This window comes from Triplophysa dalaica, chromosome 23, assembly GCF_015846415.1.
Source record: "Triplophysa dalaica isolate WHDGS20190420 chromosome 23, ASM1584641v1, whole genome shotgun sequence".
Taxonomy (NCBI): domain Eukaryota; kingdom Metazoa; phylum Chordata; class Actinopteri; order Cypriniformes; family Nemacheilidae; genus Triplophysa; species Triplophysa dalaica.
The window spans coordinates 17,691,478-17,708,771 of record NC_079564.1 but is presented as its reverse complement, the minus strand read 5'-3'; the positions used below and the strand labels follow the sequence as shown (position 1 = coordinate 17,708,771).

Here is a 17,294-nt window from a genome sequence, read left to right as displayed (position 1 = left end):
CCCAATGGTCCTGAGACTTTGGTTGTCATGGTGTGAAGCTCCACCCTGGAAAGAGAGAATCCACAAACAAAGTGATGCTCAACTGAACCGAAGGACACAATCCACAGGAGAGCGAGACTTACAGAAGAAACCCAGCTGAAGGTACGTGATAAAGAATATGTCAGTGATGTATAATTTGCGTAGCAATCTTATATCCCAAGTATTTATGTAGTTCAGGTTGGATGGGTTTCAATCTTGTAGTGTACCATGTATGTCCTTTTTAATTTAGTAATTCAGAAATCAAAAAATGCACGAAAACAACTACATACAAACTGTTGAAATGGTGTTGGCCTGTGGTCCAGATCTGGTCTTTGTGTTTTGTTTCATCTGGTGAAAGAATCGTGTCAATATATTCAACTTCAAAACCACAATATTTTGCTGAAGTTGAATTTAGATAAATGACTCCCTTTTGACCATTTAACTGATAATGGGGCCCTATTATATCCAATTTGACCACATTTAAGAGCTTACGCCCGTTTGACATTAGAATGAAGTATTCCAGAGTAGTGTTACGTTGTTCATTTCATATTTAACTTAAGAGAATGCATATATAGTTCATAAAATGTTTGTACACTTTGTTTAAGCATAAATTATTCATGGGATGATGTAAAGAGTGATATGGTTCACTTCATGGCCACTTGAGGGCAGACAAATCTTTTCTCAACTGTGCTCCATCATTGTATGTCTATCTGCTCCGTAATGGATTAGTTATTACAGTACGTTTAGTAGGGATATAAATGTCTGTTTGCAGTATGCTTAAGTGCATTCTGTTGGCGGTGTGTGTGAGCGTGTGTTCGGGTCAGAATCCCATCAACACTGACCCAGCAGAGGACACCAAACTGACCTCAGAACACGGTCATGTCACAGTAAAACAAACCTGTAAGTGTCACTCATACATTCATCTGAAATGTATTACCTTTTCCTTCAGTTATATTTTGGGCTGTTTATATTATATTTTCATATTTTGATGTGTTTTATTGTGACAGATGTTCATTTGTCTAAGGACAACAACAAGCTGGGTGTGTTCATCGCGGCTGCGGCAGGGACCCTGACCCTCATGGCTGTGATTTACTGCATCTACAACAAGTTCTACACAAAAAACATTTACGCACACACACAGCTACACGAGTCAGGTACGCACACACCCACGACGGACACACACTTTCTTTAATGAATCTGGAATTAAGGTGCAAACTGCAAAGCAAATAACTTGGCTAAGTTTTAGGAGAAAGTGGATCTATATATTAATCTAAATATTTTAAATGAATTTTTTTATTCTGGCAACGTTTTCCAAACCCACGTGACTTTCTTTGTGTGTGAAATAGGAGCTCTCTTTTATGAGACTGCTGTTTTCGATAAATCTGTTCACAAAACCGGTTCGATTGACTCATTCAGAAATCAGACTGAAGTGAGATTCTATATGACAGACCTGTTCATCTGATGTTGGATCAAAATGTATGCTTTTGTGTTCCACAGGAGAAAGAAATGACAGTTTAAGAATTGTGAACACGTGACTTTCATTTGTGTGTGGATTCTGCAATCACACATGAGAATGAAGTAATGTTGCTCCTTTTTGTCAGATATCGCTCTTGATCTCAGCAGCTCCTCGTCCTCTGTGTTTTCTGGCTATGTGACGGACGGATGGATGCAGCAGAGGATGGAGAAGGGAGGAGGAGGAAGCTACGGCTCTCTCTCTGACACTCCTTCAATAATTACCCTGCCTCCTCCTCTGTCACCTCCTCAGAGAGCTTCTCCATTTCACTCGCTCTCTCTGTCCAGACCTCCTCCCCTGAGAACCATCTCGGCCCAAGACCTGGAGAAGAGCTTCCTGTGAGATCATCTCAGTTTCTGTCTGTATGTGTGTGTGTGTGTGTGTGTGTGTGTGTGTTTGTGTGCGATGTGGGTTTGATTCACAGCCGTATGCAACATCAACGTGTCTTATGAATGTGTGAGAAGAGTCTTATTCTATTTTACTGTCTTTGCATGTCTGTTTTTTGTAACCATCGATTTTAAATCCAAGCTAATCAGCAGACCAGTTTTTTTACTTGTAGTGTGTTGATAATACCTCTTATGACTCCATAAACTTTAAGTATACAATTGCAATTTTACTATAATAAAACCATGTTTTTTTCTCCTAAAGGGATGTCCAGTTTAAGTACAAATATAATAATACAACTATGATTATAGTGCTATGAACATAGTAAATTTGTGATTGATATGATTTTACTAAGAAAAAATATCTGATACTTTTGTTGAGAATGATTGAGTTTAAACACTACATCTCTCATTTGCAAAGTGGATTCAAATTAGAGCTAATGTGAGGTGTGTATGAAGGGTTAGGGATCGGGGCTTGACCCCTAGCCTTTTCATGCACGCACGCACGCACGCACACGCACACACACAGGGGATTTGTGTGTAGTGAGCACGCTGGGATCTCCTCTCCTGCAGATTTAGTGTAATCTCATTTCAGCACCTCGGACAGTGACACACGAAGAACACACACACCTGACCTCAGAACAGTCACCGTTTCTCTCTAAAACTCTTTTCAACCTGTTATAACATCTCTACAAATGATATAAATCTGTCATATCAAATCGAATAAACTCGCTTTGGACTATATTACTTGGCATTTTGTGTTTTTCCAAAAAAAAGAATGTCATTTCTGCATTTTTCTTATTCCTGATTCTTAGTTTTTATTGTTCTATGAAAGTCCAAATGTGTGTTTAAGTAAGTGTGACGGAGAGAATTAGTGTTTGTGTGAGTGTGGGTGGGGGTGGCTGCACCTCGTGCCCGCGCAGGTGTACGGGAGCGCGCAGTGTTGTGCCGGTGTGGAGTTGTGGAGAATGGAGGTCCGACCAGAGCGATTTAAAGCTGCGGTGGCGAAGACTCTCGGAAGAATAAACCGGTAAGAGTTCAACTTTATTTAACTACACGAAACTGCAACGAAAATGTCAAAGTTGCTTGAGATCTTGCTATTTTGAGCACATGGTGTTGTATGACAGCGATGCATCCTTCAACACTGCTAGAGCTTTAAAAGAGCTTAATGAAGTTTAATGGCGATTAAAGCAATGACAAGAACTCATATTTATAAACGTGACGGTGTATAATGTGTGTTTATATAGAAGCTGGTTGAATTAGTTCTACATGAAGGATGGGCAGGAACTGATGATTGCTGCAAATCTGATGAAACGAGAATGTAGGAAGATGCATTAAAGACAAGCTGATTTTATTGATTATTTTTAGTGCTTGTGTAGTTTGTGTGTTCGGGATGACCAGATTAACTCGACTGGACTATTTATAGCGGCACTTGTCCGGTTTTTGACGTCACGATTCACCTGTCAGGTGACCACTTCCGTTCTGCATCATGGCTTTATTATTGAGATGAAGCGTATGCTTAATGTTTGAAAACACAGCTGTAAGCATTACTCTTATTATTAACACTCTGGCAGGTAGGGATGCACGATCCTGTGTAAAATAATAATCACGATTATTTCGCTCACATTTATAATCACGGTTAATAAACACGGTTATTTTGTCTTAAATTGGATTTGATTTCTCTTTAGCATGTTTATAAGGCCTATACTTTACAGCCTATGGAAATGTTATAATCTGCTGCCCTTGAACTTCATCAACACCATATTTCACAGCACACAATCAAACATTTTAACACTAAACAACATTTTGTGACCTTCGGAATGAAACTTTGCTACTCTGTGTTGGATTTTTTTATTATAAATAGTCACTATTGGTCACCCTTCATGTTTGTCTGTGGGCTTTGCAAAAAATTGTGCAGCCCTACTGGCAGTTGTATGTTTGTCATGTACTGGAAAAGGGTTTCTTCTGAATTGTGTTAAGAAATTTGAGATCTTTGACTAAAAGACACTGCTATGTCTAAACTGCTTGTTTTCATTGTTACTTTGTAGAAGGGTACATCTAAAATGTCAAATATAAATATATAATAGTATATAACTAGTTTTTAGTGTTATGAATTCATCATTAGGTATTATTAAAATTCAGTATGATACTTCATGGAACAGCTCCAGCAATATTTGTATAATAATTCATTATTTGCCCCAGCAATAATTCGTTTTTTTTACAAACTAGAGGATAAGTAAGAATTACGTAACAGGTTTTCTTTATATCTCTAACGGTTTGTGTAAATAAATGAATTAAATTGTGTTTAGAGGTTGATTGGTTCGTGTTCATACTGAAAGGATAAAATCAGCTCGCAACATTTAACTGATTTTTCAAGAAAAACACACAATCTCTCTCTTTCCTTCTTTTTAATTTTTCTGTTTGTTTGTTGTATTTTGAAAGGTCTTTAACTTGTAAATCTATTCCTGAAATAAATCTCCAACCAACCTGGTCCTGTTCAAATCCTCTCTCTCTCTTTCTCTTGCTCGCTCACCCGCTGTATCATGTTTTCTGTCTCTGTCTTCCTCTTTCCTGGAAAGCCCAATCACAGTTCTACACGTCATGCTTGCTATAACCGGACTGCACTCTTGAGCATCATTAAATTATTACCTCCCTGAACTCTCTAACCGTGTTGTTTCATCATAATCGGGCGTGTTTAAGGGATCGTTCGAAGAAGAATCTAAATTCTGTCATCATTCATTCACTCTCATGTCGTTCAAAACCTGCAAGAGAGGAACAGAAAAAGAGATATTTTGAGAAATACTATTTCAGCCAGTGGAAGTCAATGGGGTTCAGTGTTGTTTGGTTGTCAACATTCTTCAAAATAACTTCTTTCATAGAAGGTCTGAGTTTTCACACGTGAGAGATATAAATTATCTCGTTAGTTTGCAATACCATTTATTAGTTTGTTATGAGTTCAATTCAGAGGTGTTCATGGCTAAATCTGGAACAATCTCACAATTAAAATAAATGATCTGGTGTTTGCCATCAGTGAATGGACAGTGGGCTAAATGAACATTTACTCTTGTGTTTCACTTGGATTAGTAGAGGATAATCTGTCTACAATAGCGTGTTTACTAGAACCTGAAGCTGCTTAAACTCCTCAAACTACCGCTGTTTAAGACATCTTTGCCTTTTTTGTCTATGTGACGTTGTGGTGTGTAATATATGTTAAATTTAGAGACTTCATGGATAAATTTGAGAAGTTCTGTGTGATAGAATAAAAAGCTTGCCAGTTTGTGTTGTGGATGTGATGTGATTTGATATGCACAAAACAAAAACAATATAAGCAGAAGATCAGTTGACAGCATTAACAATCTTTTTTTCTATAAGTCTTCAAGACCTCTGAGACCAAACACACATCGTCACTTTGCATTGGGCTCTCCCTTTTGTTTATTCTCTAATGATAACTGAATCTGTTTTAAGTGCACCAAACCACTTAAAACCAAACCAACCAGTTTTCATAATTTGATACAGCACAATGATAAATGTTATTGCGTTATCATTTAATGTTATAACATTTCAATGTCAAAGCATCTTCACACACACACACACTATGAGGGAATATACACTCTCTCCAGATGGGATGGTCAGAAATATGATCACTGGGGATCTGAAGCGATTTAGGAGAAGAGAGGAATGGATGGATGATGGGGGAGGGGAAGAGAGCAGAAAAAGACGAAAATAGAAGGTTTGATCAATAATTCAGGCGCAGAGGAACATTATTATTTAATCAGAGCTGAAGTACAGCTGTACTCCGACAGTAAGAGCGTGTTGCACTGTCTGTACTTAACAGAGAATGATGTCTGCTTTATTCAGAAATTTACACATCGTGCTAAACTCCTTTCATATGATTAAGCCATTCTTAACATATTTGGCAAGTCGCATATACAGCAATGTTTTTTGTGACACAAACATATTCTGTATTGTGGTGGGTTATTAATATTGAAGTTAAGAAAGAACAATTTTGATTGAAGTAATTGTGGCTGAAAGACCGCAAGAAGTATCACAAAAAACAGTTCATGGTCACATTATATATCAAATACATTTTAGATTAACAATTAATAAAAAAACTTCAGTTTTGTGTCATGTAAGTATCAACTTTGATGAGATTGATCTCATGTTTGATGTTTATTTTCATTTGGCAGCTGGTTCTGAACTCGGCACAATTCTTTGCACTTTGGTTCTGAAAGTGGCGTATTTGATACCATGTTTTTTGTGGCTGATGTGTCAGTTATGAAGGTTTGATTCATTTCTCAGGGTTTTAGAGAAGCGTCAGGAGAATGGAGAGACCATCGAGTTGTCTGCAGAAGGTCGTCCGGAGCTTCAGGAGGAGAAAGATCTTCCTGTGGTGGACTGCACGTGCTTTGGACTTCCACGACGATACATCATCGCCATTCTGTCAGGCCTCGGCTTCTGCATCTCATTTGGAATCCGTTGTAACCTTGGTGTGGCCATTGTTAGCATGGTCAATAATCACACTGTCTACAGAGATGGCAAACCATACATTGTGGTAAGTACAAGTGTGTGTTCATTCTAAACTATTTTTTTTTGTTTAATGAACAAAGTATTATTTACAAATAGTGTTTTTTTACCTGATGTGATATCTACTGTGAAGCGCTTAAGGGAAAGCAATTAATTGCGCTATACAAAATAAATGTATTATTATTATAACGTCTCGACATCATTATGCAGTACAGTAAAGAGTTGTATGGTTCTAGCCTCTAATTAGGGAAGGTTTTGGTGATTTGGTGGGGTTGTCTTGTGGCACAGACAGGTTTTAAAATTGTGTTTTTGCTTTTTAAGACACTGGTGTAGAAGCCAGTTTTTCTCCAGTTCCTTGAGTACCAAGATTAAAGTTTCAATTTCCAGCCAACTTTTGTTTCCATTATTTTAAATTGTGAAGAATCCTGCTTGTGTAACGATATTTAAGGCATACTCCCCCAAAAATGAAAATTCTGTCATGAAATACACATCCTCTAGTTGTTCCAAACCTGTATAATGTCTTTGTTCGGTTGAACATAAAGAAAGATATTTGGAAGAATGTTAGCAACTGACAATTCTGGAGCATCATTGACTACCATAAGACAAATGATTGTATCATTTTTTTGTTCCGTTGAACACAAAAGAAGATATTTTGAGGAGTTTGGTACACCAAACAGCTCTAGGGCATCAACTAAACATTATTTATATAGCGCTTTTTATCATTTTTATTGTTACAAAGTAGCTGTACATGAGATATATTGACTATAAGCAAAACAATTAATGTTATATGCCTGATAAAACAAGAAAAAGGTGAAAGCACAGAAGACAGACATACCCACATACAAAGCTCCACACACACAATATGTACATGTACTAACACACATACACAGACAAGCACGCACACAAACACACAGAGACATGCGCGCGCGCGCACACACACAAACACACTTACACAGACAAGCACACACAGACACACACAGACACAAACTCACAGTGAAAGCACACATTTATGATAAAGAGGAGAGAAAAACAGATACATATTAAACAGACTATAAATTCCTATATGCAATATCAATTATGTAAAACCAATTAGGTAAATAGTGACAAGCAGTAAGCAAACGGGGTGTGGAACCCAAAACTACAATCGAGAAAAAAAAACTCAGGAGAACCCAGGCCCAACCAGGGGATTCCAGTTCCCCTCTGGCAAAAGCTGCTGCCTCTGCACAAGATCAACAGTGCTTGCGCAACAAGACTTAATAAAAATAAATTGACTAATAAGGTAAATTATACATTCAGATTAACATAAATAATCTAAAACCATTTGGAATTTGGTAGTGAAGACGTGTCAAGTCGCCTCATCCTTCTTTATCCAGCTCTATCATCTCAGCTCTTGTCAGGTCGCCGCTACCCATTCTCTGCACTGCCATCAGGTCTGGGCATGAACTGCATCCTGCTTGCTGCGGTAACCAGGGAACAATGAGACAAGACAGCTGAGAGTAGAGTACTGTTCTGCACTCTTTGATGCAACAAGTACATCAGATGTTATTGGAAATATTTCTGGATCTGGTTGATCTAACTAATGCAGCTTAAACCCTCAGAGGATTTATATTATGGAAGTGTAGTGTATGTAAGATTAAAAAGATGTGTCTTTAGACTAGATTTAAACTGAAAGAGTGTGTCTGCCTCCTGGACAGTGCAGGGAAGAATATTCCAAAGTTTAGGCACTAAATTGGAAAAGGATCTACCACCTGCACTTGATTTTGAAATTCTAGGTATTACTAACTGATAGTACGCCTGAGAGTGTAATGCACGTGATGGACTGTAATACAAGAGGAGTTCCATTAGGGACCGAGGGGCTAAGCCATGTAGGGCTTTATAGGTAATAAGCAAGATTTTAAGGCCTATATACAATAACTGGAGGCCTATATACAATAACTAGAATACGTTTAAAAAATGATTTGTCCTTAGTATTAGATGTTGATACATGAAGCACCATGACTTCAGATTAGTTTTATTTAGAGTTAGACTGCTGGGAAATGCTAAAAGAGTTACTGTAAAGTGCTGTGACACCTCCCACTCTGCCTTTTAGATGCTCATGTTTATAATAATAATATTGGGGGACAGATATAGAATCATCTGGTTTTAGCCATGTTTTTGTCTAAAAGAGCATGTCTATTTTATGATCTGTTATCATATCGTTTACAAAAAAGTGCTTAATAGAGAGAGATCTAATATTTGGCAATCCGAGTCGTAACAGTTGATTATCTGTATTTTGTTCATGTTTAAATTGTTTAACGTTTATTAAATTACTTTCAAGAGGTTTACACATTATTTAAGATAAGTTTGCTTATCAGGGGGACAGACATAGTCTCTATTTTATGATGTTTGGGAGAATAGATTATTACATGTTGTACATTTTGTGTATTCTGCGACGACTGCTCCCTGACCTGGGCCCCAGTGAGTCAAGCTTTAGCATTATTAAGACTTTGTGCCGTATTTCTAGACAGGAGGAAAGCACCACCCCACCTCTTTAATTTTACCTTTTGTGATCTCAGATTGACGGAGTCGAACATCATTTGTGCCGACGTGAATAACAATCTTACTGAATTTACGATTAGCATTAGCCAGCACATTTAAATGTGACTTGATGTCAGGCGCTCTGGCTCAGCAGGTTTCTCAGTTGATGCGTCACTGAGCGAGGAAAATTTGTTCGAGACTGCAGTCCGAATGGTTGAGTGTGGTTTGTCCTGTGACTACGCCGTCTCACAGACAAGAAGTTTCCCAGCTGCGGGGGATTTTCAACCGGAACCGAGCTGTGTGCGCTAACGGTGCTCGCAGCCAAAGTTTTTGTTTCTACGCTCCTTACACTCTTACCTATCCTCAGATAAAGATTGGATGCGAGACTCTAATTCTAAGATCTTCTCTGTCAGCCTAACTATTTCCCTGCGTTTATCACATATAAAACCCTCGCAGCTGACAGAGAAGGCTAAGCTAAACATATGACATGAGGTGCAAGTAACAATAATAGGAATAGTAGCCATAACTCACCGGGTTTGAAGAGCAATTCTGGCTTGCTTGCAAGGTTGCCTGAAGAATCGTAGTATACATGCTTAAAAAGAGAAACAGCACACAAGACAAAATAGAGGAAAGATGATATTCCCAAGTGTAACAGAAAGCAAGCTAATGCTATGCTAACGGTGTTAAGTTAACTAACATTTTTGGTTTAGAATCTTTAAATAAATAACAAGAATAGGGTTATTGAGATATCAGGATAAGTTAGCAACGACAGTGATAAGTAACGATAATAATATACACTAATGTGAAAACCAAGGGCAAGTGCAAGGATTCAAATCAAAGCAATCATGCTTAGTCACCAATGGTTTGAAAAAAATGCTTCATTGACTACCTATTTTTCCTACTATGGTAGTCGAGGATGCCCCAGAATTGTCGGTTGCTAACATTCTTCCAAATATCTTGCTCTGTGATGAACCGAACAAAGACATGTATACAGGTTTGGAACAACAAGAGGATGAGTAAATGATGACAGAATTTTTATTTTCATTGCACTAGTTTGTGTAACACTATTTTAAAAACCAGAACGCCAAATGGTATGTAAGGCGGCATAATCCTTTTTTCTTTGTTGTCGGTGACATTAAATAAATAAAAAAGACCATATGTGACCCTGGATACAAAACCAGTCTTAAGTAGCACAGGTACATTTTAAGGAAAAGATAAAAATACATTGTATGGGTCAAAATTATTGATTTTTCTTTTATGCCAAATATCATTAAGATATTAACTAAAGATCATGTTCCATGAAGATATTTTGTAAATTTCCTACCTTAAATATATAAAAACTTTATCTTTTTGAGTGGTTGGCCTGCCACAGTGCATCTGAATAACAACTTCAAAGGCAATTTTCTCAATATTTAAATGTTTTTGCACTTCAGATTCCAGAGTTTTAAACGGATGTATCTCAGCCTGAAATTGTCCTATTCTAACAACTCATACATCAAAAGAAATCGTTTTTGTTTAGCTTTCAGATTATATAAAAATTTCCATTTTGGAAACCAATTTTACCGTTGGTATTGAATCAATTATTTATACAATCATCTGCCATCCTGGATGTAACTTCTCACTTAACCAAGTGCAATGCATTGTGGGATTATCTTCTGTATGACATATACAGCAAATGTAGTGCTGTCTTAGAATTTCACTGAAAAATATATTTTCGAACCATTTGGAATAGAAGCTGCCTTTGATTACATACCATTCAGTTAAATACAGAGGTTCAACTTTTTGCATTGTGTTTTTTATTAAAAAAAATGAAATATCCTGGTGTGTTTCAGAAAGCTCAGTTCTCGTGGGATCCGGAGACCGTCGGAATGATCCACGGATCGTTTTTTTGGGGATACATCGTTACTCAGATTCCTGGAGGTTTCATTTGTCAGAAATTTGCTGCCAACAGGTCAGTCGTCCAGGGGTTGAAGCACATTAAACAGAATCCTCACAGAAAGAAAAAAACCTTTGTAATCAATATTTGTCTCTCTGTGTCTCAGGGTATTTGGTTTTGCAATTGTTGCCACATCTGTGCTGAATATGCTCATTCCCACAGCGGCCCGGATGCATTTCGGCTGTGTGATTATAGTGAGAATACTGCAGGGGCTGGTGGAGGTGAAAACATGATTCCTTACACACGTGTAGTAGTTTTACTATTGCTGTAGGAAATAATAATCAATAATACATCAATGACTACATTCTTCCTACATAGGGTGTGTCCTACCCTGCATGCCATGGGATCTGGGCGAAATGGGCTCCACCTTTAGAAAGAAGCCGATTGGCCACAACAGCGTTTTGTGGTGAGGTTATTGTTTTTGCTTGGCATTTGATATCTTTGATTAAAATACTTGGTGTTACTTTGAAGATATTAAACTACGGTAAGACTTAGGATTGCGTGTTTATGAAATGTATCGTCGGCATCAGGTTCATACGCAGGTGCAGTCATCGCGATGCCTTTAGCCGGTGTTCTCGTACAGTATTCAGGCTGGTCATCCGTCTTCTATGTATATGGTGAGAAACACTGGATTCCTAAACATCATTGTATGTTATGTATAATGTGGCTTTGATTTTATTTCAAATATTTTAATTATAATTCTTGATATGCATTATTGTGTTCAGCTAAAATATTGCTAAAACGTTGTGCACGAAACAAGAAATGACGAGAAATATACAATATGGTGGTATAAGCTAGGTAAATGTTCAAATAAAATAAAAAAAAGAAATAGGTTAATAGGTAGTTGACAAATACCGTTGTGTCCTATGGTGTGACAAAAACTGTTTATAATATATAATTTGATATCATTAATATTAATTATAGCCTACAAAATAAAATAGTCTTTGAGATTAGACATTTTTGCTGTCACACCATAGGGACACATTTACACATTTAATTGTCAACTACCCAAATATAAAATATAAAATATGAAAATTTAACATGACATGAACAAAGGAAAGAATCTCTCTCTCCCTCCCTCTGTAGGTACTTTTGGGGTGTGCTGGTACTTGTTCTGGGTTCTGGTGTCATACGAGAGTCCGGCAGCTCACCCCACCATCACCCCTGAGGAGAGAAAATATATTGAAGAAGCAATTGGTGAATCAGCCCAACTCATGAATCCACTGACGGTAAACACACAAGCACGCATGCACGCACGCACGCACACACACACACACACACACACACACACACACACACACACACACACACACACACATACACTTGTATTGTACAGTATGAAGATGAATTTGCTTATCTACAGTAATACTGGAAGACAATGCAGAATGAATCTTTTCTCCTCTCGTGCAGAAATTCAACACCCCCTGGCGTCATTTCTTCACATCCATGCCCGTGTACGCCATCATCGTGGCGAATTTCTGCAGGAGCTGGACCTTCTACTTGCTTCTCATCAGCCAGCCTGCGTATTTTGAAGAGGTCTTTAAATTTGAGATCAGTAAGGTGAGAAAGCATACAGAATATAAGTAGATGATGGTACGAACTTCATTGTGAATAAAATCACATTAATGTCTCATGTTTCTACTACAGAACAAAAATAAGTTTTTTTATTATGGAAAAAGGTTTTTCAGACATGGTTCTTCTTAAGGCCCTTTGACTGATTCTTACATTTGCATGTGCTTTTTCTTTTCGTGAAAGCAAATGTCTTCTGCGAGAAACTCCCTTTTCCAGCTCTTTTCCAGTATTTTTAAGAGTGAGGGAATTAAATCTCCTGCTTCAAACAGGATTCTCCTGTAAATTTCATTTTCAGTTTTAAAAGCTACTTTGTCGCCATGATTGTGTGTGTAATACACTTAAGGTCTTTTCCAGATACAGTCCGAAATTTTTGTATGCGCTTTTTCGTAATCGTCGCTCATTTGTGTTTCAGAATTGTCAAAATGAATGCGGAAAATGCAGATAATCATTCCCAGTCCCAATTGTTTTTATGACGGACGGAAATATCGGAGGCAGTCTGTAAATGGGATTGACCCAACGTGAGGTCGAATGTATTTTTTAACGTTCGCAAATTTCGGGCTCAATGAGCAATGGCCTTTACTCTCTCTAGGTTGGTATGCTCTCTGCTCTTCCTCATCTGGTGATGACTATCATCGTGCCGATTGGAGGACAGCTTGCCGACTACCTGAGGAGTCACAACATTATGACCACCACCAATGTCAGGAAAATGATGAACTGTGGCGGTAATGATGTGTCCAGATCTTCAGCTGTTTTTATGAGACTGTTTGCATTCATATAAATCAGGAACTGTGTGTGTGTGTGCTTATATAAATCAATAGTTTGAGCATCTGATAGTTGTTCTGTTTGTATATTTAGGCTTTGGTTTAGAAGCCACGTTTCTTCTGGTTGTGGGCTTCTCTCACACTAAAGGTGTCGCCATCTCATTTCTGGTCCTGGCTGTGGGGTTTAGTGGCTTTGCTATCTCAGGTAAGGAGGTTTGTTTAATGCGTCTGTGTTATTGTTTGACATTTTTAACAGTCATGAAACTTTCCGTCCAAACTGACAGGGTTTAATGTGAATCATTTGGATATCGCTCCACGTTACGCCAGTATTCTGATGGGTATCTCTAACGGAGTGGGCACTCTCTCTGGTATGGTGTGCCCTCTGATTGTAGGTGCCATGACAAAAAATAAGGTACATATACATCACCCAAACAACCGTGAGAGAGGAAGCGTTACGGAAAGCTTTACAGGTTATGATGGTGTGGTTTCAGAGCCGCTGTTGTGTAAAGATGTGTGGTGCTGATTTGTTTCAGCTTCTCTCTACAACCTTTCATGTCTTGACTTTCTTTAATCTCTCTTTAAAACATTCATAGAGCTGTATGTACTGTATGTATGCGTGCGTCATTTTTTACCTCTTTCTGTTGGACTCTCCTGTTACTCATTGCCGGATGACTTTAATACTCTCTGCATAAATCATAATCATACATGATCTGAAATTTCACATACAGTACATGACAAAATAACATTTATCAAGTGGTGCTCAAAATGTATTTGGACGCTTATGTCACACTTAAAATGGTTGAATGTCTTTGCATTAGATAATAAAATATGCTCTTCCAGCAAACATCTTACAGTATACGCTTTAAAACAGTTCACCCAAAAATAAACAATACTGTCATCATTTACTCACCCTTGAGTTGTTCCAAATCTGTTTAAATTTCGGTGTTCCGATGAACACAGAGAAAGATAATTATAAGAATGCTTGTAACCAAACAGTTCTTAGCCACCATTGACTACCAGAGGAAAAATTACAATGGTAGTCAAAAGTGCCCCAGTACTGTTCCTACATTCTTCAAAATATCTTCTTTTGTGTTCAACAGAACAATCAATTCTATAAATTTCTTCTATGAATACTATGGTAGTCTATGGTGGCCAAGAACTGTTTGGTTACAAACATTATTCCAAATATCTTTCTCTGTGTTCAACCAAACCAAGAAATGTATTCGGATTCGGAACAACTTGATGGTGAGTAAATGATGACAAATTTTCATTTTTTGGTAACTGTCCCTTTAAGGATTTTAAAGCGATTTTTAAAGCGTAGCCTTTTATGGTGAACTGTGATTTAAAATCACAACAAAAATAACTCAGAAAAGAGGAGTTAGTTTATAGTTGATCTACAGGTGACATTCAGTCATTAAGCGTGTATATCTGTCGATATATTCAGTCTCCACACACATACATTGTCCTCCTGTCTTTCTCTGTAGACCCGTGAGGAGTGGCAGTATGTGTTTCTCATTGCTTCACTTGTTCATTATGGTGGAGTTATCTTCTACGGTGAATACTTCTGTCGTTTCTTTCTCTTATTTCTTCTCATTCATCTCTTCATCATTTTGCATGTGTAATATGTAGATGAAGGTTAAGTTCATTTTGCTGGATATTTTGTTGTTTTTATCTCCGGGTCATACTTAACAACAAAATACATCACAACATTCAGCATCTGTAAAAGAAAACGGCTTCTCTCTTTGTTTGTAATTTGTTTAACGTTGCTTAAAGTCCCTAAAATCAGCCTTATTTATAAAACAGCAAAATACAAGGGTTAAATATGATCTGGATATTTTCTTACATTATTTAGAAGAATTTTATAAATAAATGTAGAAATATCGATATAAATGTTGTCATATGAGGATTTCATGGATGCTTCCAGGTATTTTTGCATCAGGAGAGAAGCAGCCGTGGGCGGAGCCAGAAAACATGAGCGAGGAGAAATGTGGAATATTGGGAGAAGACGAGCTGGCGGATGAAACGGAGGAGCTTTATCGCTCTGGGGGTGGAGGCTACGGAGCAACTATGCAATCAGGGGACCCCAATGGGGCGGGGACAGGAGGGGGCGGAGCTGGAGGAAGCTGGGTCTCAGATTGGGATAAAACGGAAGAATACGTCCAACCATCCAAATAGCTTTTTGTATGGAGGAGAACTGGATTGGTTTTGAGGGATTGGAAGAATAAATCTGAAGGGAGGGATTGGGTGGAAAAATGGACCCAATATTCCTCCATTACAGAAACTGACAGTGGTGAGAGAACGACAAAAAAACATGCAATCTTTATCAAACCTTATAGTGAAATCACAGCAATAGATTCAGCACAAGAGTATGTGGAAGTGTGTTTGTGTGTGAATGTTTGTGTGTGTCACTGTTGACTGGATGTGTCATTTTACCATCGTATAAAAGTCAAACCACGACTAATCTTTACAATCAGTTTAAGTTTAGACACACCTGCTCATTCGTTATAAATCTGGCCCACATTTGTGAATAAAAGTTTTGAAATTACACATGAATGTGTAAGAGTTATGTAAACCAAACAAATTCAAATCAAGTATAATGTCCTTTTGTCAAAGTTTCCTCCGAAACACTTCTCACAATCCATTCACAAGCTTTTACATTTTTAAGGTTTTAAGGATCCAGAGAAGCTCATGGTGTGTCTAAACATTTGAATGGTTGTGTCTTTAGTATCTGGTTGTAAATCTTAAATATCCTAAATGTGACATTTACGCGTGAAAAAGATCAAATCTTGTTTAAATGTTTTTGTTTTTACTATTACAAGTCAAATATATAATGCAAAATCGAATTTAGGGAATTGATCTCGTGCCAATGCTGAGAGGTGTGCGTGTATTGGTCCATTTTCAATGCAACTTAAATTTAGACAAATACAATCAAATAGAAATATAACCTGAGACTGTTTGGATAAGATTGAGATACTCAATGGTTTCTTTTTATTGCTTCGTTTTTTAAAATATATTTATTCTGTAAGCACATAGTCGTATTATCTTCTATTCAGAAAGCTTTTGTGGAGAATTTGTGTGTATTTAAAAAAAACTAAAGAATGTGGTACAGTAAACTACAGTCAAATAGTCTGTATTATAGGTGTTTTGTATGGGCTGTAAATTTTTTCCATTGTCTTAATTATTTCTAATAATTCTTTTTTTGGTGTGGTGTGATATTCTAGGCATTTTATTTCATCCATGTTAAAGTGAAAAATAGATATCAAGATCAATAATGGTTGTACAGTAAGCACATTACTGAAATCACTTTTTTTGCGGGCCTTTACTGGGAATGAATCAAATAACCACAAATAATGTCAAACAAGCTTGAACCCAGAACATTCCTTTCATCTCTGTGATAAAACATAATTTCAGCCTTCATGTCCTTGTCTATCAAATGTGACACAAATGATGCCAAGTGCTGAACGTTTGCAAGAAAGGCTTCGTTCAGCGATGGCATGGTGTTTAGAATCTGTATTAAGATATGATTTTGTCCCGAGTACAGATGTTTGTTTCACTGAACAACAACAGATCAACAATGTATTTGGATGTGAAATCACATATATATATATATATAGACTGAAGGAGAATAGACCGAGGAAAATCATCAGATGTTTCTACGCAGTAGTTTTTTGTCATTGTGACAACATTAAAGTTTATCAGACTTTTTATCCACAACCAATTAGGTGTTTGGAAGATTTGCTCTTTTGCTTTTAGTTATTCCAGCTTGGCACTTTTTGGGGGGGGTTTGTGTACAACATTTTAAATATACGCTCAAATATACACACTGCTTTATATCAACCAAGTGAAGATCTGATTTTGCTCTCAGACAAACATCTTATGAATTATTAAACCTGTTTTAGGAAGAGATGTTATTTAATCAAATGAAACACCTGGTCTGTATCTACATCACATTATAAATGAAACATCACTTTGATTTGTGTCTTTCTGTTGGGTCTGTTTCCTACATATTGGTTATATGTTATGAATTTGAATGTATAAAAAGTTGTGATAAAGCATATGATACATATTAA

The 17,294-nt window shown here is 37.3% G+C and overlaps 1 protein-coding gene across 1 annotated transcript; it reads left to right on the top strand.

Annotated features, from left to right (window-relative positions):
- Nucleotides 1-2,822: 2,822 nt before the first annotated feature.
- slc17a7b (solute carrier family 17 member 7b) lies at nt 2,823-17,144 on the top strand. The gene is made up of 13 exons (XM_056737965.1): nt 2,823-2,944; nt 6,214-6,466; nt 10,788-10,906; nt 10,998-11,112; nt 11,210-11,297; nt 11,422-11,508; nt 11,978-12,120; nt 12,302-12,451; nt 13,053-13,185; nt 13,319-13,429; nt 13,509-13,636; nt 14,709-14,778; nt 15,149-17,144. The coding sequence occupies exons 1-13, from the start codon at nt 2,883-2,885 to the stop codon at nt 15,397-15,399; spliced, it is 1,710 nt and encodes a 569-aa protein (XP_056593943.1). The 5' UTR covers nt 2,823-2,882; the 3' UTR covers nt 15,400-17,144.
- The last annotated feature ends 150 nt before the right edge of the window (nt 17,145-17,294 follow it).

Excerpts from the sequence above, each read along its gene's own strand:
- slc17a7b (XM_056737965.1), top strand. The coding sequence starts at position 2,883 with ATGGAGGTCCGACCAGAGCGATTTAAAGCTGCGGTGGCGAAGACTCTC. Across the intron at positions 6,467-10,787 it reads ATGGCAAACCATACATTGTG|AAAGCTCAGTTCTCGTGGGA; the intron begins GTAAGTACAAGT and ends GGTGTGTTTCAG. Across the intron at positions 11,113-11,209 it reads TACTGCAGGGGCTGGTGGAG|GGTGTGTCCTACCCTGCATG; the intron begins GTGAAAACATGA and ends CTTCCTACATAG.